This window comes from Lolium rigidum, chromosome 7, assembly GCF_022539505.1.
Source record: "Lolium rigidum isolate FL_2022 chromosome 7, APGP_CSIRO_Lrig_0.1, whole genome shotgun sequence".
NCBI lineage: Eukaryota > Viridiplantae > Streptophyta > Magnoliopsida > Poales > Poaceae > Lolium > Lolium rigidum.
The window spans coordinates 183,107,769-183,130,607 of record NC_061514.1 but is presented as its reverse complement, the minus strand read 5'-3'; the positions used below and the strand labels follow the sequence as shown (position 1 = coordinate 183,130,607).

Here is a 22,839-nt window from a genome sequence, read left to right as displayed (position 1 = left end):
CCATTCAAAATTTTGAACATAGGGAATTATTGCGCTTCTTACAAACTAAGTTGACACGAGATAGAAGGCTCAGAGAAAACTTCATACTTCTTAGAATTTTTATCCGCACAGAACATGCTGGCTTTTTTTTGTTTGGTAAGCGTGGACTCTGCATTATTATTGAAGTTATAAACCACGCTGCGCTGCTGGTCCCCAAAGATTCTCTTGGTTGTTTAACATGCATCTATAATTCTGTATATATCCCTTTCAACGGCAATAGCCTAACCAAAGCAAACCCACTTCAAGCCAGGTGATTGAGCGTTTCTCCTTGCCAGAAGAGGCCATAGCAGACAGGCAACCATGTCCGGCGGTGGAAGGAAGACGGCGTGCGTCACGGGAGGGAATGGTTACATCGCTTCAGCACTCATCAAGATGCTGCTTAACAAGGGGTACACTGTAAAGACCACTGTTAGAGACCCTGGTACGGTTCTTGGCCTTTCTTTGAATCTAGTTTTGTGTTGCATGTACTACTACTTCAGTGATATTCCATTCACGGAGGTGACTAGGTGAGGATGATGTTCCTTAGAGCGGAGTGCTGACAAAATGATGATTTAGCTAGGGTAAATTCATCGAGCAAAGAATGCCTATCTAAGAATTCTGCAGGAGTAGCATTATGTACTAGTAGTAGGTGTATATATACATCCGAATTAGCGACATCTAATATTGAAACGGAGAGAGATTGGGATCTTTGATTTTCGACCCTGAAAATGGATTCTTAGGGTTGATTCATCCAGCAAAGCATGCCTATCTAAGAATTCTGCAAGAGTAGCATTATGTAATAGTAGGTGTAGATACATCCGAATGATGGACAGCTAATATTGAAACGGATGGAGTAGCTCATGGGCCTAGGATCTTTGATTTTCGACCCTGAAGATGGATTCTTGTAAATCTTTTTGTATGCAGATGACATGGAGAAGAACTCCCACTTCAAGGACTTGCATGCGCTTGGGCCCTTGGAGATTTTCCGCGCCGATTTGGGCAGCGATGGCAGCTTCGACGAAGCAGTTGCCGGCTGTGATTACGCCTTCCTTGTTGCTGCTCCGATGGACATGAATGCAGAGAATCCGGAGGCAAGCAGCAATTTGATATGGTATGGTTGTGAATCATGGTTGCATATACTAATATAGGTAGATTGGTTGAATTTTGCGATGGTTGACAGAAAGATGTGGTGGAGGCAGCTGTTCGTGGAACGTTGAACGTGATGAAGTCGTGCGTGAGAGCCGGAAGCGTGAAGCGCGTGATCCTGACGTCGTCGATAACCGCCGTCTCCGTGAGGCCGCTGCAAGGCGAAGGGCACGTGCTGGACGAGGAGTCTTGGTCCGACGTTGAGTTCATCAGAGCCTACGCCAAGCAAACCCGTGCCTGGGTACGTATGTCCCATCCATGTGCGTTTTTTAGTTCTTGGTTTATCAAAATCATCGTCTGCTGATGATGAACAGGCATACCCAGTCTCCAAGGTGCTTCTGGAGAAGGGAGCTTCCAAGTTCGCGCTAGACAACGGCATCAGCTTGGTCACCGTCTGCCCCGTCACCGCCGTAGGCAAGGCGCCTGCTACCAAGGCCCACGCCAGCATCCCCATGATAGTCTCCCTTCTATCTGGTAACTAAGAACATCTCTAACCGACCCCCTTTTGGTTAGGAGACTTTCCTTCCCTCTTTCGGCGGCGATTAAAAATTTTAGTCCTCTAATCGAAAGCCGCCAGAACCGATCACCAATACTTAGAAGCCTATTTTTTATATATTCCGGCCAAGCATAACATCGAACACATGCGCCGAGTTGGAGTTTATACATTGTTCTAGCAGTCGGCGTCGCAGCGCCCGCCATACATAAGCAAGAACTAACCTAAACATAACCAAGAACATAGATAAACATAACTAAACCTATAGCCGCCGGTGGCAGGGCTATTGCTGTCCCGGCGAGGTCGATGACGTTAGACAAGGATGGCCCCGAAGCGGAGAAGACGAGGTCCCGTGTCACTTTGTGGCGTACTCCTCGTATTTCTCCGCCTCCTCCGCCACGCGTCTACGGTCATTAGAGGAGAAAAAAAATCCTCTAACCGATCTAAGGGGGTCGGTCAGGAATTTTTTTCGATAAAGGGAATATATTAATATCAGAATATACCAATTACACCCATCATCTGCAACAACGCAATGTTCTAATAACATTACGGATGCACACAGCCAAAAAAGAGAAAAAGAAAACTAAGAAATAAAAGTCCCGCTACAGTATCCCAGCCCTAGCAACAGTAATACATCCACCACCGAGACAACACCTGAAATTCAGACTCTTCACCTTCTGATTTTTGCCCATATATATTCGCTTAAATTTGCTTTTCCTGTGGCGTGTGTGTGATATGTATCATGTATGTAATCTCACAGGAGACGAGGCCATGATCCAAACCCTTCAACGCAGCGAGAAGGCCAACGGCTCTACCCCAATGGTTCACATTGATGACCTTTGTCGTGCAGAAATATTCGTGGCTGAGGAGGAGTCAGCCTCTGGACGCTACATCTGTTGCAGCCTCAACACCACTGTGCTGCAGCTTGCCGGCTTCCTGGCAGCTAATTACCCACAGTATAACGTCAAGATCGATCGGTAAGTACCTAGGAACATTTTGTTCGTTCCTTCGTTCGTGTACGAATGAAACGCATGCATGGCACCTGATTAACAATCCTTGTTCATTTCTTTGCAGCGTCGGCGATATTGATGGTGATCAGAAGCCGCCGAGAGTCTGCGTTTCGTCGGCAAAGCTCATCCGGCAAGGATTCGAGTACAAGTACAAGACCCTGGAGGACATATACGGCGATGTCGTCGACTACGCTAGGGCCATGGGGATCCTGCAGGCCTGATCATCATATAGAAAGATATATATGTGTATGAGGTTTAATGTTATGTGGGTTTGGAGGTTGAAGATGAAGGTTTCTTAAGGATTTCGTTATAATTTTTTTTGTGTATGCTTTTATTGTACCGTTTGATGTTTCTTTTAATGGCAGTATCCTATTCATAAAAAAGTAAAAAAGTTTGTCCCAAACAAGATTTTCCTGCTACTTTTGAAAATTATACTAGTTTCTTTCTTATAATTTATCAGTAATAAAGCAAGCACAAGTTTACCAATACTAGAAGACGGATTTTGCACTTCCATGCGCCCTTCATTGTTGTACAATTTTTTTCTTTCCGCAGGCTATATGTATATTGGGTTCATGTGTCTTTTGCTAGACGGTGTGCTGTGTGCACAATTTTTTCTCATACGAAACTGAGCTCTCCCCTAAGTAGGAACACCGCCAAGTATAAGCGGTCTAAAACGTTGTCCAGCTCCCTGAGAGCAAGTACAATAAGGTACAGTTAGCTGACTAACAGATAAAATATTATATCTTAATTTAGTTGGAGGAGTGAGGTAGTCGGCTACCGATATATGAATCATGCCATGTCACTTAGAGCTAGTACAGAGTAGGTATTTGTATAATAGAATGGCTACAAGGTTGGCTTTACAAAATATTTAATCATCTACTTATTGGACTATCAACCGGCATGCAAGACACAGGGAAGCATGCACTCAATGCATTTCTCCAGCTTAGCGCCATGCACCAGGCTGCATGCAGGTTGTATCTCTCTTGTTTCTTGTGCAGTAGTCGGCGATTGCTGAAGCGCCCGTTTCACTCTCACTCCTTTTTCTCTCACATCCAACTAGGATTTTGCTGATGTGGATTTGCTTATAGCCTGCTGAGTAGGATCGGATATATTAGAGCAATTCCAATAGTGTAGCCAGCTGCTAGCTATAAGCCAAGTGCCATATCATCTATAGCTAACTTAGAGCCAACATATACAATAGTGAGCTATAAAAGTGTAGTATTTTTACAATACATGGCCCACCTTTTAGTCTCACATAGTGCCTAGGAGCACGTGCTAGAGCTGGCTACAAGATAAGAGCCCACTCCTCTTCTCTCTCCTAATCTCTCTCTTCCAACTAAGCAAATTTATAATATTTTATCTCTTATAGCCAGCTGACTGTACCTTATTGTACTTGCTCTTATAGTACTTGCTATAAGTGGGCTCTTGTACAAGAGCTAGCTCTAGCATGTACTTCTAGGTACTTTGTGAGAGTTAAAGGTGGACCATATTTTGATAAAGTAGTACATTGTTAAAGTCCACTATTGTATATGATGGCTATAAATTAGCTATAGATGACATGGCAAACAACTACTGCTAGCTGCTGGCTATGCTATTGTTCTTGCTCTGATATGGATACCAAACTGGTGTCCAGACTCCGGATTTTTCTGAACAGCTCAAGAGGAGAGCCCAGCTTTAAATTAATGAACCCAACAACGATTGGTACATAGTTCCATACAAACAAGCAGAAAATAGGTAAGCAGAGCTCCCCTCCTCGACATAATAAAGAAAAGAAAAGAAAATAGAGCTCCAAGCAAGCGGACCAACGCTACGCCAACAGTACGACACATACAAGGCAAAAGCACGAAAAACATAGCTGCAGGGGGACTACTCTCGGTCCCCGACGACTGCATGGAGTGAACGAATCATGTTGATCATCGGCTCCACCACTTCACAGTCCTGACTCCTAGCTACTAGCTTTCACGCATACAAGTACATAGACATTTTATATAGACCATAAGCTAGCTGAGCCGAGAAGATCCCCTCGATTTTAAATTTGTTTCTAAGATTCACAATATCCAACAAAGGGAGCCACAAATATTCTAGAACGACGCGCTTGTTCTGACAAACTAGATTGTGTAAAAAACTGAACACATTTGCGAAACACGAGGGGTTCCGAGAGCATCCTAATCGTTCCGAACTGCCCTTCCACATCAATTTAGCCAAAGTATATGAGAAGAACATATAATTAGATTCTTCCACCTTGGTGTGACACTTGACGAACATGCAAACACCTAGCGGGGAACTGGGCAACGTGAAAACAACACTTGGCGAAACCACAACGCGACACTCGTCACAAAAAGACGCCCTGAAAGAAACCTTTAAGAGAAAGTGTTTTTTTTTTTTGACGATTTGCAGAAGATACCAAATACACTTCACTTCCTAAATGGTGCAATGCACCAGCCCATCATCCGCCACGTCGCTTGCGTACAACAAGGTTAATCTTACTTTCCTACCCGGCCCAAGCCCAGTTAGGTAGTTAGAGAGCGCAAAAGACAAAAGAAGACTTCGGATACGCCTCCGTTGTCGCAGCCACGAAAGGCGCAAGACTCGCCGCGGTGTGCAGGACTGCAGCTTCCACTGCTCGCCGCCTGTAGCAGGGTGTTGGGGCTTTAGCTAGGGTTCTTCACCCTCCCGCACCGGCGGCGATGGCCATGGAAGGGGAAGAGGAGATTGGCCTCGTGCTTGCCCGCGCCTCGGACCTCCGTTCCAGGATCTCCGCCTGTGCCGCCGCCGCCGCCGCGCGGTCCCTGCCGCGGTTGTGCGCCGGGGAGGAGGAAGACGGCGGAGAAGAAGACGGAGACGAGGAGGTGGGGGTGGAGAGCCTGGTCGGCATCAACGACGCGCTCGAGTCGCTCGAGCAGCAGCTCGCATCCCTGCAGGTCCGGTTGTCATTCCGTAAAAAAGGGGTTTTTATTGTTGCTCTGCTAGCCTCCCTCGCAGCCTGCTTTTGTGGCTATGGTAAAAATTTAACTAGTTCTCGTTTTGTACGACGGGCTGGCGTTGCTATGATCATATAGTAGTTAGGACATTCTTTTCCTAGTGCTGTGTCATTCGTGAGGAACTCAATCTAGGCTTGTTAATATGAGATGCTAGAGAGAGGGGGGGGGGGAATAGTAGCGTTGCTTAGATGTTAATTTCCTGGTGGCTCACTAACTCCAGCCTAGTAGTATCTTCGCTTCCTTCTGGATTAAGGATGCTGGATTGCTGGTTAAGGTACAATTATTTTTTCTCTTGCCATCGAGAATCGGTAGATATTGCTGAGCGAAGAGAAAATAAGAACATGAACTGTGTATAATATGGGGTTTACAGAGAGAAATGATTTGTTCCTTTGCTTACCATATGGGAAGTATCAGTGTTCAACCCATTGCGGTTTTGCACAAGCTAGCACTATCTCTTGCTTTTTTGTGGTGGGAAAGCTGACATTCGTTCATATGGGATTTTCTGATTTCAAGAGATAAAGGTCGTTTGCTAAGAGACATAATCAGCTGTTAAGATGAAAGTTTGTACTCCATAGTTAATACCTCCGATCGAAATTACTTTTTGCGGATTCAATGAACCTAGACAGATTTAGGCAACATTTTGCCTGAATCTGTGACTAGTAATTTGAATAGGAGGGAGTACTAAACTGTGAAATTCTGATGAGTTTTTGCATGTATTGCTGGTAGAACCCCCCCATCACTTGCTTGCTTTCTTGCACAAATCACTTACTTTAAGAATATGATATGTGTGGCATAAACACATTTAAGCACGACACGCCAAAGCGTATCGAACCTGTGAAGTACCTTAACATTACTACTGCTATGTGTGAGACAATGTCTTATTTTTACTGGTTGATAGGTACTTCAAGAAGTGAGTTTTGCCTATTATTGGATATCACTAACTGTTCCAGGAATATGGTACTTGCCTTGATAGTGTTCTGTGCACAAAGTTTATGCTGTTGTTGCATGCTTCTGTTTTGGAAAATAAGTATGTTAACACATTAATGCTACTGTCAGGACCTCCAACACCAACAGAGGTATGAGCGAGAAGCCATCCTGGGCCAGATTGATCGCAGTCGAACATCTCTCCTTAACAAGCTCAGAGAATACAAGGGAGAGGACTGTGAGGTAATCCATGAGGCAGCTGCTTTTGCTGGCGAAAAAATTGAAAATGATGATGGTCTGATCCTACCTCCTTACTCGAGCCATGTCACCAACTCCTTTGTGCTTGATGATCTCTATCCTACAAACTATGTGTCCAAGTCCAAGTGTTTGCACAACGGACTGGGTGCTAATGGCATGACTGAAGATGGTACAAGGACAAACGGGCTGCAAAACAGAAGTGCTAGCACGTCGAGCCGCAATTCACAGGGAGGAATCAGATCTTTCATCGGATGGATGGCAAAAACAGCGGTCATGGTTGTGGGCGCTGTATCAATCATGAAGGCTACTGGCTACGAGCCCACGATAAGGAGCAGCATAAAACTTGACATTGCGGGGCTGTTTGGCAAAGAGTTGACTGGTGCAAAAGAGCAGGTTCCTACTATCCAGTGCCCTCCTGGGAAGGTAATGCTGGTCGAAGATGGCAGGGCGCACTGCGTTGTGAAGGAAAGGGTCGAGATCCCCTTTGGCACCAGCCTCGCGGCCCCAGATGCAAGCTATGGCTTAGGTTGAATCTGGGAGTGGCTCGTGTGAATATTAGGATCGAGCTAACTAGTCCTTGGATATTTATAATAATCCTTGTTTAGCCTTGAACATCGTGTGTCGAAACGTTGGGGCTTATGTATCATCAGCTGTTAAAATTACTCCTTGTTAGTTCTCATCATGGCGAAGCCCATGAGTATGTATGTGCCGAATTAATGTCACTATATCAGTGATTTCATTCACATGTTGGCGGTCACCTCCTGTGAGGCCTAGCTTTTTACTGTGTTCATGCTCTCTTAATTCTGTAGCTCAGTCTGTTACTAGTGATTCCCTAAATGTCTCACATTGACACCTGAATGGGCAAGTTTCTGATTTAGAACAGAGAGGGGCTGGCTGGCATGCAGGCTTCAGCTGTGCAGCATGAATCTGAACCCAGTGCATTTCTGGTCCGTTACTTTGATGTTTGGAAGAATTATTTGTGCTGTATTTTCTTGTTTGTACTGTAATTGATTGTCTTGTCGTAGAACATCTACTAGATGTTACCCTCGAGCCTCCCCTCCGCTAGCGTCCCGCCGCGTCGGCGGCGGAGCCTGCCCTTGATTCGAGAATACACCTGGAAGGTGTATCGATCATATAGAAGAAAGGCCAAAATGGTCGGAACAACACCACGAAGGCAACAACTTCACTCCACGATACAACGCTATTCCACAATAAAATGCTACACCACGATACAACGTCAAACGGCAAACAACGCACCCTCTACAAACCCAATGATAAATGACTCGGCTTGCCCAACTCCACCACGAGTGGCGAGAAGAGGAGCACATGGCTTCAGGACCGCGTCACGAACCAAGCAAGACACACTATGGCATGACCTCGACTCCAAGGCGACCGGACCAACGTACCAGCCCTCATGAGCCTAGAGAGTCGGCGAGGAAGAGGCAGGGTCCGAATGGACTCGGGGAAGACGCCAAAGAGGAAGTGTCGCCATGCCGTACATTGCGCCCCTGAAGCACAAGCTCGGGGCAGCAGCCAACACCGGTAGCGCGCCAATGCCCGCAAACTCCAAATGTCGCATCGGCCCCTCTCCTGATGAGATAGACGACGTATTCAAGAAGATGATTACATTGTGGTGCCGCCGCCGCCCGGTCTGGCCGCCGGACCTAGGGTTTCCCCCGGCATTTGATAGGAGGGGGCATAGTGAAGGCCATGAACACGCCTTCAAGCAGGAAACAACGCCCGTAGGCGTTGCCGTGCTCATCTTGGCCTTTGCCAAGCCGGACTTTCGCCCCGGCCGAACACCATGCCTAGAGCACTGCCCGAAGATGGACTGGAGATGGAGGGCGAGGATGAATGCCACTGGTTTTAGCCACCACCACCAAGAGGAGAGGAACACTGTCGTAGGAAAAGGGCGCCGACCACCACCAGCACCACCACGGCCACCGAAGCCTAAACCGCCGCCGCCCGCACCACCTCGGTACCAGCTAGCCGCGGCGGCCAAGAGCTACCGGCGCCACCACCGCGCATGCGTGCAGCCGTGGCCAGAAATGCCGGCCCGCCCAAGCCCATCTAGGCCCGAGCCATCCTGGAGCTCGATGCCGCGCCTGTAGGAGCGCCTCCATCGCGAGGTGGCCAAGCCAGGGCGTTGTCGTCGAACGCGCTTACCATCGGGAGCCTGCAGCACCTTGCCACCACCGTGCCACGCGTCGTCGCTGCCAGAGCCTAAAGCCATCGCGTCCGCGTGGAGAAGTCCCTGCCATCGCCGTCGCCGCCCGTTCTTTGTCCGGCGGGACCTTTGGCAACGTCTGGAAGGGGGGAGGAGGCCCGCGGCGCGTTGCGGGATTGGGGGGCGGGTATGGTTCGTAGCGGGTAACGTTGCATGTTGAGAGTTTGTTGATCCTGATTGTGATCCCGGCTCGTCGTTGGGGGGTTTCGTGAGGCCTTCGATTTTAACATGGTATTGGTAGGTGTGAGGTTAGGACGCACGGACCATACATGGCCACCCCCTTCATCAAGTTTGTAGGTGCTGAGACAACTGTTGGTGGTTTTAGGTTTAGTATCCAGTGTGAATCATTTTTGGTGAAGAAGCCCAAATCTTACCTCGGTTTCAAAGAAAAAGTAGAGGTTAACATTAGTGGGTGTGAACAAATATATGGTTAATTTCAACTAGTAATGGCTATATGTGGGATGTGGCGGTGACGTATATCTCTCGGAAGGTGAGCTGAAGGCGAATGTAGACACAGACCCGGGATTCACCGAGGAGAAGAGCAGGCATCGGTATTTTGGTCCGTGATCACCAAGGTAAACCAGTTTTAACGGATTGGAGGTTTATTCCCGGGTGTGCAAGTGCAGAAGATGCTGAAGCGCTGCATGTTTGGAGGGTTTAAAAATTTGATTGCTCTTAATGGTCGGTCATCTATCCTTGAGTCTGACTGTTTGCGGGCTGTTCAAGTTCTTACATGCGATGATATGGACAAATCCAATAGCTGGTGCCATTTATAGCGAGAGTGCAGAGAGCTACTGAAAGTGTTTTCTAGTATTAGAATCTCCAAAGTGGATCGGGTCAGTAATTCTGTAGCTCATAGTCTAGCACAATTAGGCAAGAGTGGTACTTTGGGTTGCCTCCTTGGCTCTGCTTCGACATGTGTGTTGGAGGATGTCCAGAAGGATTGTAATTTGGCTATGCAAGCATCAAGTTTCTGATGCACACTCTTTTCCTTATCAGGGTACCTAAGAGGACTGGAGGATTTTTAATGTGACGGCTTGCTTGCTTAATATATTGTGCTTTTTGTTTCAAAAAAAATTGCAACTTGTTGCGCCCGCTTCCCATTATTAGATACCACACTTCTAATCTTTTGAAAAATTAGACATAAATCATGAACATTAGTTATGTTATACCGTTCTTTCTAGGTGAGTTGACCAAAAGCTCGATGGCCTGAAATTGCATACACTTGGGAAATAAGAAAAAGATAGCGGCGCGTCAAATGTAGACCCTTGCACGGCAAATAAAGTGAGCGGCAGCAGCTAGCCAGCAGCCTGGCGCAAGGTGTGTTGACCGCAGCCTAAAAAAACTGTAGCGCGTAGGGTGATGTGGACGGCGGCGTGGCGACGCTGCCCAGGTTTTGATCGAGCCGACAGATGCGGGCATTGCCAACTTAAAGCTGATTCTCGTTAGCTTTGAATTGATGTTCGGTCTAAAGATTAATCTCTCCAAGAGTGAGGTTGTGGTCGTGGGGTCCACGGCTGTGGAGCAGGAGAGGGTGGCTCTCCTCCTCAACTGCAGACTAGGGAAGATCCCCATTATGTATCTTGGTCTTCCGGTGAGTGACAAGACCTTGAGGGCCTCGGATTGGGAGTTTCGACGGCCAAAGTTGGTAGGAGGGTTGATCCTTGGCAGGGGACCTTCCTGGCTTCAGCTGCACGGATGGAGCTGACAAACTCTTGTTTGTCAAGCCTACCGATGTTTGCCTTGAGCCTGTTTATGCTCTTTGACTCGATGCATGCGGTGTTTGACAAGGTCCGCTCTCGCTTCTTTTGGGAAGGGGTGGGCGACAAACGCAAGTACCACATGGTCGACTGGGCTACGGTGTGTCTCCCTAAGACGTTTGGGGGATAGGGAATCCTGAACACCAAACATATCAGCATTGCCTTGATGTAATGATGTTGAAGTGGATCTGGAAACTTTACCAGAACGTTGAAGAGTTATGGGCAGACTTGATTAGGGCAAAGTATATGGGGATAGTGACCTGTTTTCGCCGCTAGTACCTACCAAGGGATCGCAATTCTGGAACTCCATTCAGAAGATCAAGTGGTACTTTAAGTTGGGGGTGAAACACTCTGTCTGGAACAGGAAAGGAACATTTTTCTAGCTGGACTGGTGGATGGGTACCTCCCCTCTTCGGGAGCGCTACCCGGTTGTGTTTAGCTGTTGTGAGTCACCGTTCATCACGGTAATGGGGTCCAGGGATAGTCCGAGTTGGCGGCTTCGGTTTCGCCGGCCTTTTACTCTAGCTGAGACGGTTGAATGGGACAACCATACTCAGAATCTTAGCTTCTCCCAAGCTAGCATTGATGACGATGTTATTTCTTGGCGCTTGGAGGCTTCGGGTGGCTTCTCGGCCAAATTGTTGTACCTTCGGTTGTCGCAGGGAGCGGCAATGACCCATTTCAAAGAGATCTGGAGTACCAAGGTGCCGCCTAGGATTAAGGTTTTCTTATGGCAGCTCATTCCAGGCAAACTGCCGTGCTTGGAGCAGGTAGCCAAACGCAGGGGTCCGTCAGACGGACTCTACTCTCTTTGTGGCTAGCTTGAAGACTGTGACTATAGCTTCTTCAACTGCTCACTTGTGGGTTTCATGTGGGCGGTAGTTAGGGACCTCCTTCATTGTGCGTGGAACCCGGCAGGGCTGGGGATTTTCTAGCTATCTCTCACGGCTTGACAGGAGCGTGTCGTAGGTTAGTTTGGTTTACTTTGGCGTTGTGGAACACTAGAAATAAGCTAACTATGGAAGGTACTCTTATCGGAAAGCCGGCTAACGCGTTGTTTAAAATGATCATCTACATGCAGCAATGGAGGTTGAAGGATAGAGGCCTCGTGGACGCGGCGATGGAGCCATTCGACGTCTTCATGCAAGTCTCTCATCGGATGTTCCTTGAACTACCTTAGTTGTATTTTGGACCTTGTGTGTCATTTGTGTGTTTCGACCGCTGTGAGTCTTGTTTTTCTGCTTAGTGGTGATCAGGTTCGATCGGGTACCTGGATTTGGTGTGTGCGAGCTATATGTTGTTGTATCAGACTATGTTGAATGCTGCTTGTGTAGCTTTATTAAATTAAAGCTAGGGTAAGGTCTTAAGTTTAAAACGCTGTCCAGGTCCAGCTACAGGCAGGTGCCCGCCAGGTAAAAACCCAATAAAAGTACGGATATAGAATAAAATAATATCTATGGATTTATAAATGGGAAAATATCATACCCACCAGGTAGAGAGGATACGAGTATGAGATCGTAAAACCCATACCTGCCTACCATTTACCCATCTAAATTTGATAAGTAGGCCGTAACATTGTAAACTACTGTATTTTCTCTCTAATCATGCCTTCACGTTAGGATGAACCTCACACTTTCTGATCTCACAGTCACGGATATATTAATGAGAATTAGACCCCTATTTAGGATCGCTTTACCTTCTCACATTTTTTTTGATCATTTTGATGTGTTGTAAGCCCAAGTATTTTTACCTATGGGTATCCATTTACCCTATCGGGTGACAGGTATGAAAAAAACTTAAACCGAGTACGGGTGATGGGTAAGACTGAAGGCGACGGGTACGGGATAGCTCTACCCATCCCCATACCCTGCGGGTGCCATCCCTACCCATGCATGTTGACCTCCAAACGTTCGAAGCACACCTTTTCCCTATCAGCTAGCTTTCCTAGTAGAGTACGTACGTGCACAGCTACATGAGCGGTAGTACCGTAGTAGCGACCTGCGAGTCCACCTGAGCCGTTGTAGTAGTACGAGTCTACCTAAGTTGGACAGACACACGCACCCGTGCGTCTTAAATGTGATCGAGCACGATAAAGAAAGAAAAAGGAGTACACTATACGTCTAGCTTCGTATCTTTGGTCACTTTTTGCAGTTACCATTGCCACGATATTCACCAGTGACGCAGACGTGGGGCTGAGAACACAGGTTTCTTTCAGGTTGCTAGCAAGTGCAACCGACGGTCCCAAGACGCGACAAGCAGAAATTATATTTACTATATATCAAAGCTGACCAGGTTTGCTCAAACCAGAGCTATCCAAGTTACTGTACATATACAAATTTAGCCATCTACAGTACCTCCAATTTACATTGTGCGTTTGATTCAATCTAAACGGTACGGTCAAAAGCGGTGTGGTCAAAGCGGTGTCGACGTTGCTCGAACCATCCACATCTCTTTCTCCCCCGTGGTCGTCCTCACCTCTCCACATATGTCTCCTACCTCCCTGCCAGTCAAGAATTTACGGGCTCTACTCTCCTCCCACATTCTTCCTCATCCTTAGAGCATGTCTAACAGGCCCCTTATTTCTCTGCCCCGTATAACGCTATTTTTTCGCCCCGTATCCCAAAAGTGCGTCTTGCTCAACCATTCCGTCTAGCAGACCCCGTATTTGGCCCCGTATTTTTAAAAATTAAAACCCCGGGAAAATGAAACCATAGTTCTTCTTCATTGATCATACATTGGATCATACATATACATAGCGATCCTAGCTACTCGAGGATGATGTATGGCACGAAATCAACGGTGGCGGCAGCCTCCTCCTCCGCCCGGCGGCGAGCCTCTCTCCTCCGCCTCCGGCGGCGGCCTCCTTCGCCCGGAATTCAGCCACGGCGGCGACGGCCGCCGCCTCTTCCTCTGCCTCCGCCCGCGCCTTCTCGGCGGCCTCCACCTCCGACTCGGCCAACGCCCGCAGTAATGCCGCGTCCTCCTCGCCGGCCTCCGCTTCCTCCTCGCCGGCCTCCGCTTCCTCCTCGCCGGCCTCCGCTTCCTCCTCGCCTCCGCCTCCTCCGCCGCTGGTGCTGCCGATGCGCACAGCCCATGCCGCCTTCGCCGCGCGATCACGCTCCCACTCAGCGCGCCACGCCTCGGACTCGGCGCCGCTCATAGGCTTGAGCGGCGGATCCCGTCCGTACCACCGCCCACCGGCCGCGAAGTCCTGGAGCTTCTCGGCATGTAGTACGCGCCGGCGTACTTGCAGAGCCGCACGACGGCTACCCGCGGCGGAGCGCTTGCACTTCAAGCGCCACGCGTCCACCACGTTGTCCGGCGAGCGGGATCGCCTCGATCCGCTCGCCGGAGAGCGCTCACTCGCGGCCGCGGGCGTCCATGGCGGAGCTGGGGTCGAATGCGGCGCGGGGAGAAAGTAATTGCTCGCCGGAGCAGGAGTGGAGGCGGCGGGCGGCGCACGGCGGAGCTAGGGTAGCGAGCGAGGGGTTAACCCTCACTCGCACCTGCGGCCAGTATAAATAGTGGGCGGAGGGGCCGATATCCTGGGCCCCGTATTCCGCCGAAACGGGGCGGCCCGAATACGGGGCCTGCTAGACGGCCCAAACCGCGCCTGCCCCGTATGTCGCCGGAATTTTACGGGGTGCGCGGGTTATAAGGGGCCTGTTAGACCTGCTCTTACACCTGCCCTCCTTCCACCTCCATGGCCTCGCCGCGATCGGGGGAGGTGAGGGTGGAGAGCACCTTGGCGTTGCTCTTGAGTTCGGCCTGCTGCTGCAGGGAGGTGGGGTTGGTCCGACAGCACACGACCGCTAAAGGTGAGGCTGATGCCTTCGGGCTGCAAGCCCTCCGTCGGCGCCCCGACCAGGTGAATCCGCTCCGCCGGTTGGGAGGTCGCTCCCCATGGCCGCTCCTTGCAGTCCATGCTCACTATCTTTCTATTTTTCACTCTTCCCATCCATCTTCCCCATGGAAAACTCGGGTAATCTGTCCCTGGCCGAGGACTGTCTCTGTCGACCTCCTCCTGCCCAGACCCACCAACATGTCAATCATCTTCCCCTAGCTGAGCCGTACCTCCATCGATTTCCCCTTGCCATGAGCCGAGCTGTAGCCTGTCCCGAAAATTCTTCCCTGCCCGAGCCTTCCCTAGCCGAACTCCTCCGTGGCTGGCGGGAGACGACGACCAAGGTGGAGTGCGGCGGCTACTTCATCCCATGAGCCATGACCGGCCACTCCGTTCACCCTCCCAAACTGCAGGTACATCCCCTCTTCTCCAATAAATTTGTATATGTTTTGCCGTTCCTATTGTTCAGTAGATGGAAGACACCATTGCTGGTTCTGAATGATTGGCACAAAAGCACAAAATCTTAGGTACTCTGATTGTGATTTTGGTGCTTAACAGGTGTTTGTTGTTATGCCTATAAGAACTAAATCAGTGTATTTTCAGATTTCTTAATTGGTTTGTGAGGACTAAAGTAATTTTTCTCAGATGATTAACTTTTATTCAGCTGATTAACTTAGCCTTCTTCTTCTAGGTCATTCTGCGGTATATCATTTTCAAATTTTCTACGTTTTGCCTCCATAAACATTAAATAGATACTATATATTTAAGTATGTGCCACAATAGTTGTTGTGTGCCTATGAATAACTTACAGGGAGAGGAAGCCACTAAACTTTATTGTTGGAAGATTTTTTTCGGTGCTTTACAATTTACACTCAGATTTCAGGATAGAACTGGAACACCATCTTCAAGCACTGGTTTATCTTTGTTAAACCAGACCAGCAATCCAAATAGCCTTGCTCAAAGATGCGTCAAATCAGACACAATGATGAAAGCTTCTTGTGTGTTTAGGCCAAATATGGGAAAACAGAAATCCAGATTTTGGGTAAGTTATATATTTGTTGTCAGAAAAGATAAGTTACATAGGATCTAGCTTTCAACATGGTAGATCATCAGGTACATACTACACAAAGCACTTCTATTTCTAATTTCTTTTTCATCCATGTAACTGTTGCAGTGAGAAACCATGGAAGGCTCTGTGCCAAACAACCGTACGTATAGACCAATTTAAGAAGAACTGAAAGGATGATCCATCTGCACATTTGAACAATTCATAGTCATGGATGAACAGGACATATACAAATCAGCAGAACATCAGCACATAATTAGATTCACCCAGCGAGCAAAGGTTCACCAAGTCATACTTCCTCCAGAACTACTGAAGCATCCATCTCACTGCAATTCTACAGGCTGGCCAACTTGCAACAAGCAGCCGCTGCCCGCTAGCAGCTCCATGGTCCCAGTTACATCATCCTCTCCTTCAGCTAGGAGCCTTGACTTGACACAGTCAGCCTTGACATCCAGCAGTGCGTCCCGCTATGAATTTAGTTCACCAATCTGAGGCAAGTTCAAGACATATTTTATGGCTGTTCTACTTCTCTCATGTGACTACCTGGAACAGACTGGATCATAGTATCCTTACTGAATAAACAAGGCGTCTATGGAAGGCCATGGTGTTTCCATTCACTTAAAGGGTTCGAGTGCTTTGCAAGGGTTAATAGCCAACCATTTTAATTTGTTGCATTACATAAGATGTAAGTCTTTGTCAGGAACCACATGGAACTGCTATATGCCTTGAAACGTTCAGCCATTGGCTGCTTCTTTCCATGGCTTTGCTAAGCATCAGGTCCGCAAAAAAATTGAGTAAGGCTAAGCATCGTTTATCAACAAAGTAAGAAGTTTATGTCTTCGATTATGTGTGTTCCCCTTTTACTTCTCTTTTCTTCTTACCAATCTTTATCTTTCCACACTATTTATACATCATATCAGGTTGCTTTAGTTCCCAACTTCTATATATGTATTAAATAGGAATATAGGATACATACTTTGTTCATTTTGGTTATTGTTTATGGACACATGAATGCTAAAGATGTATCTTCACAGGAGGAACTAAAGGACGGTATGGAAGTATCCTTATCCTTAGTGAGAGGTCTACCCCCCCCTGAGGATATCAATGAAAGATCATTGTACGTGTTGCTTGCATTTGGGAATAAAGATATCAAACAACTTCACGGAACTATATGAACTAGATTTCATTGTCATCGACTATGAGGTATTTTGTAAAAGCTTGAATTTTTTTTCTTATTTGCTGCCATTTAGAAATAACCATAACACCTAATTTCTCACTATTAATCTCTGTAAAGATCACTTGAACTACAAATATTAGAGTATAACCACCCATATCGTTTTTGAACAAAAAAATTACCACATCTATTATTGCAACTGAATTCCACACATTCCTTTTTCTTTACTGTACCGTCTTGCCATTCCCATTATATTATAGGCATGCAATCCTTTCTGTAATAGAAGCCAAACCAATTGTACTGTTTGTCTTCATAGTAGACTTTGTAATTGCATTTCTCACACACTGCCCAGATACCTAGGGTTTATAAGATCTGACCAAGGATATGTCAGATATATCAATGAAAAACAGCATGTTATGTTTGCATAATGTTACACATTAGCAACAGGGTTTAACTGAAAAACTAGATTGACCCTTTCTTAGCATTCTATCGAAGCCCTTTGAATATATATACCTTTCCTTTTTTTTATTGCTGTAAGCACATATGAAAATATGTAGTCCTACTATTGTTTGAGTCCAAATCTCATGAGACAGCTGCCTGTGACAGTAAAAGGGTCCTATGCAGACCGATTGCTACATTCACATGTACCGTGTGGTGTACTGCCATAGATTTTAAACTATCTATGTTGTAGATCAAGGTGCTACCGGTGCGACTGAAAGACCTAACATAAGTTTCTATACAGGGTGGTTGCAGTTGCCCGATCTTTGATGTATCTGTGCAAGCTGACGCATTCCCAACTGCTTTAGCACTTCCTTTAAGTCATGTAATGCTTAGTTCCAGCCAGAAACTTTTGGTTGCAGGGCAGTGTTATGTTTTTCTTTTGATGCAGCTGTATTTCGTTTAGACTGTATTATGAGCTACCAACCATATATTAAATTGCAATGTGCTACTTTGTTTTTGTTATTGTTCTTAACGGTTTTAATCCAATCCTTAGGAAATAATTTCTATGGTCTCTGCATTTTTCTTCTTACTGACAAAGCATTTTTCGCCGTTCTGAATTTACCCAGTTGTACTGCCATACGCATAAAGAAAAATAGGCATCGGTGCTCTACAAACATATCATTCTCTAAATCATCAACCATGCACACACGCACATTACTAGACCCAAAAATAAATATCGTAACCCCACGGGCACGGCGTGTCGCCGTGCGGAAACTTCCTAGTACACTATATAAAGTTCAGTCAGTTTACCGCACCTAGATTGATTTGAACACTGTTCATTGCTATTTATCTGTTCGTTTATGCAATGGATATCTGACACGTTGTTGCCTTTTCTGGTTGTACATTGATTCACTTCATCGATGTTTCCAGTTTTTTCTTTTTTTTTTCCCAGAGGGTTACCGGTTACCGGCTCCTACGGTGGTTACCTTTCTTTTCGCACGTTGTTAGCTCTGGTCAAAGCGGTGGTCAAAGCGCTTACCCACGCGAACAATCGAGATGACCTTGGATTGGTTTCCTGTCCGACGATAGACACTCTTCCTCCCCGTCTCTCCCCACGATCTCTCCATCAAATCTTCTTGCCTCCCTCTGGAAGCTCCTCCCTGGCCGAGATCCCACGTCCCAGACACTGCCCTAGATTTGTGAGGTGGAGCGGCTCACAGCAGGAAACTACGGCCCCAGGCAGGGCCGGCACTCGGCGCGATGGCCACTGCCGGCACCGCGACCTCTGCCCACAGGGGACGACGGCCTCAAGTTGTCTAGGCAGTAGGCCGTCGACAACGAAGAGGATCGCCAAGGCTGCCACCGCCTATGAATTCCATCATACAGGAGGAAGCGGCCGCGACGTCCCCTTTCTCCTTTCTGCCCCCAATAGAGGTCCTGCACGGAGCAGGAAGAGCTGACCGCCGGTCTCGCCTTCCTGGCAACGTCGCGCCCGGCCACCGGGTTGCAGCGGCAGATTGCTGGCGCACAACAGAGACTACAAAGACAGCTACTTAGTCGATTGGATTGGGCAACTTGCCCTACACTATCCCCCTCCTATCCTGTAGTACTTTACCATGGACATCTCGCCGATTTCCTGATTGAATCTTCAAAGTACTATTGTGTTAGATATTTCTTGCATTTAGTCTGATTCATCCTGAAGTTTATTTTGTTTAACTTTATGGATCATATCCATCCTAAATTGTTTTTGTTTTCATGTTTCAGCTAGCTCCTGATGGTTGTTTTACTTCTTCAAGATTGTTTGGACGAAGTGCTGCTGAGTATGGGGTGGCAAAAAGCTCTGAATCAAAGCAAGATGTTTTATCCACTATTTCAGATATCTCTTGATAGACTGTACTTAATCACCTGGTTTGGTGAAGCACTGAGGATAGTATATATCAGTGATGAAACATTGTCAAATGAACCCGGTCTATCAGAAACGGAGAGGGTTGGTATTGGCCTTCTCCTGCCAGATTCTGAGAATATAAGATTTACCGAAAACCCGGAGTTCAGTGCACCGAACTTGTGTTTACGGGTTCGGAAAATGGCTGGCGCAGAACAGAGCCCGTAACCAAAACTAAAAAACAGAATGCGCCAGCCATTTTCCGAACCCATAAAGGAAGGGTTTTTCATAGAATTCATATGCAATTCATACAAAAATCTATCATAATTAATCAAATAATCATCCAAATTATTACAACACATAAACAATAGTCTGAACCAAATTCTTACAACAGGTTTTGGAAAATTAAACAAATGAAAAATATCTCAACCAAATTACAACAACTCTCGGAAAATTAGACAAATGAACAAATGTCTGAACAACGATACATGTGACAAACAAATGAATGAAATGGTAGGATCAAAGGCGACGGCCAAGTCGCTGCCAGTGGTGCATCTTCAGATCCTAGACGAGCTAGGCATTGGTACTAGCATTGTCAATCTGCCGATGAGTTTCAAGAAAAGCTTTAATGCGATACGGATTGCGTTGGGGTTCCACTCGGGTGCCAACATTGTCATAGAAGCAGGGTAAGCTCAACTCTCTTTCATCCTCGATGATCATGTTGTGAAGAATCACACAACATGTCATGATGTTGACAAGTCGGGCAGGGCCACGAACAATGGCAAATCTTGCTTGCAAAACACCAAAAGCTCTCTCAATGTCCTTGCGAGCTGCTTCTTGAGCTTTGGTAAATTTAGCTTCAATTCTATCTTGGGGATCCTTGACAGACTTAACAAAAGTTGCCCAATCCGGATAGATGCCATCGGCTAGGTAATATCCCATTGTGTACTCATTGTTCATGACCTTGTAGTTGCAAGTGGGTGCTTCCCCATTTTCTAATTTTGCAAACAAAGGATACCTTTGCAGCACGTTGATGTCATTGAGTGTCCCCGGCAAACCAAAAAAGCAGTGCCAAATCCACAAATCTTGTGATGCAACGGCCTCAAGTACAATTGTTGCATCTTTGCTCTTGCCATAGTACTGTCTATGCCATGCCTTTGGACAATTCTTCCATGTCCAATGCATATAATCAATACTATCAAGCATGCCCGGCCAACCTCTTTTCTCATTTTTCTCCATCAAGTGTTTGGTGTCATCCTCACTGGGAGCTCAGAGATACGTTGGCCCAAACAACTTGATAATCATGCGAGAAAACCTGCGGACCGACTCCGATGTAGTATCTTCACCGATTCGAAGATACTCGTCGGTGTAATCCGCAGGGATGCCATACGCAATGACCCTCATGGCAGCATAGATCTTTTGGAACGCGCTGAAACTCATCACCCCGGTGGCATTCCTACGTTGCTTGAAATAATTCGAATTGGCTTCGCAGGCCTTGACGATTCGCACGAAAAAGCTACGTCGCATGTGATACCTCCTACGGAACAGATGGGAGGATATGTAGGTACCTCGGCGAAGTAGTCCTCCATCAGCTGCTCGTGACCGAGGAGGCGATTCCGCTGGATGTGGTTTCGGCCGACCACAGACCCGCGCCTCCGATTCAGCAGCTTCGTGTGGTCCTCCAGCTCCTTGACGGACAGGAGGAGCATGGTGGCCTCCATCTCGTCGTCCTAGAGCAGCTCGTCGAGGTCGGAATCGTCCGAGCTCGACGAATCCGACAGATCGACATCGACGAACTCGTCGCCCGAGCTCATCGTCGATTCGGACGGAGCGGCGGTGGCGGGGGCGGGGGCGGCACCCGGAGTTGGGCGAGGAACAACGGGCGGGGTGCGGGGCGACCTGCGCTACCTCCGGTATGCGGGGCTCGGGCGAGTCGGGTGGTGCGGTAGCGGTGGAGTGTGGTGGCAGCGCGGGGAGGGAGAGAGCTAGCGGTTGCGTCAGCTGAAATTTCAGCGCGCCCTAGATAGGGATCGAGCGTTCGGTTCGCTCCAGCGACCCCTACAAATACAGGCCGTTTTGGGTTTTTGGTCTCGGCCCGAAAAAAGTTTTTCGGTTTTGGCTCTTTTACGGTCACTGATTGGCGCCATTTTTCAGCCCGAACCCGTAAACCGGCGGTTATTTTTCGATTTTGGTCCGTTTACGAGCTCTGTTAGAGATGCTCTAAGAGTATCAAATAGGAGAGTAAAGATACAATGGCCTCAGAGAGGCACATGTTAACTCAGATACGTAATCGGATTGGTGTCAACACCAGAAAGAACTAGTTTGTTGCTGGCTGATTTTGCAATTATGCAGAATCCAATAATACTTACTACTCCCTCCGTTCCATTTTATAGTGCCTATAGTTTTTTTTCACGGAAATTAGCACAAGAGTGTTCTTTACACAAGACCCCCTGGATTAACAGTTTGAGATCAGAGTAAAATGAGGGAAATCGGTAACTTCCTAAATTAACTTAACAAATCCCACAAATCTCTCTGATTGACTATCCATATATGTGCAGCCAGGTTATACTAAGGAAATAAAAACATTGCTTCCTAAATCTAAGGAATCGTTGGGGTCATGCATTAGGAATCTTAATAAATGATTTTTTCCACGCATGTCGTGTGGGAGCTGACCGGTAGAGTGGGTAATTGAAAAAGAGTCAAATTACAACCTTATATTATGAAATAAATGCTAAAAATCTATAGGCATTATAGAAAGGAACGGAGGGAGTATTAAATTGAACGGAAATAGGAGGTGATGATATGTCGCCTGACTGAAATTGAAATAAGAGGTGATGGTACGTCGTACTCTTTTTTCCTTTAGCCCCTTATGTTTTGAAGATTTTTTTTTTGAATTTTCAACGCGGGGCGGGGGGGGGGGGGTGAGAATGAATCCCCACATGGATATATTTCAAAGTTGCCTATGAGGTTCAAATGAATAGAATACACGGGGTTAGAAGAGAGGAGAAGAAAAAGGAAAAACACACACCCCAACAAAACCACAAGAATGGGGAGAAGAAATTTAAGGCCACCCCGCAACCCCTTGGGGGATTGTTGATCGAAGAAAAGACTCATCGCGACCAAGGCTCAGCGATCACAAGGAAGAGCCTGGCGGGCGGAGGTACCCAACGGTGACACTGCACCATCGATGTAATCGAAGGGCAACGCGCATCCGAGACGACACTACGCACCGACACCACTGTGTCGAGGGTGTGTCCGAAAGGTCGCGCACGGCCGAGACAACGCCACGATGCTTGTGTGCCACCGGATGGAGCCGAAGGGCACGGAGAACCCACACCACATGCAAGGGTCGCCGCCGTAGTCGAAAGACAGAGCACCACCGAGCGCAACCCCAACCCCACTGGGTCCGATATACCCGAAGGGTAGGCCAGCCGAGAGCACGCACATAGACCACCCATGCCGAACATGCCACACAGCTCCAACAAGAATCCGATACCGGAGCCTAGCAACCGGCAAGAAGAAGCCACCACCACCAGTGCCACGGCTCACCTCACATCGGAGAAGAGACCGCACCCATGGCCACCATCCGCATCATCATGGGGCACATCAGTACAG

General features: G+C 47.4%; 1 protein-coding gene, 1 long non-coding RNA gene and 1 pseudogene across 5 annotated transcripts; all 3 read left to right on the top strand.

Moving 5' to 3' along the window:
- The first annotated feature begins 339 nt into the window (after window positions 1-339).
- LOC124678598 lies at window positions 340-2,863 on the top strand (annotated as a pseudogene).
- Window positions 2,864-5,246: 2,383 nt separating this feature from the next.
- Window positions 5,247-7,611, top strand: LOC124674650 (plastid division protein PDV2-like). The gene is made up of 2 exons (XM_047210694.1): window positions 5,247-5,588; window positions 6,705-7,611. The coding sequence occupies exons 1-2, from the start codon at window positions 5,355-5,357 to the stop codon at window positions 7,359-7,361; spliced, it is 891 nt and encodes a 296-aa protein (XP_047066650.1). The 5' UTR covers window positions 5,247-5,354; the 3' UTR covers window positions 7,362-7,611.
- Window positions 7,612-14,500: 6,889 nt separating this feature from the next.
- Window positions 14,501-17,854, top strand: LOC124676468. 4 transcript variants are annotated; one of them, XR_006993645.1, is made up of 5 exons: window positions 14,501-15,074; window positions 15,545-15,703; window positions 15,836-16,549; window positions 16,762-16,930; window positions 17,644-17,854. It is a non-coding gene; the product is annotated as an uncharacterized LOC124676468 (long non-coding RNA). The 4 variants fall into 4 exon arrangements; XR_006993644.1 differs by having other exon boundaries at window positions 15,538-15,703; XR_006993646.1 differs by lacking the exon at window positions 14,501-15,074 and having other exon boundaries at window positions 15,440-15,703; window positions 15,836-16,521.
- Window positions 17,855-22,839: the final 4,985 nt, after the last annotated feature.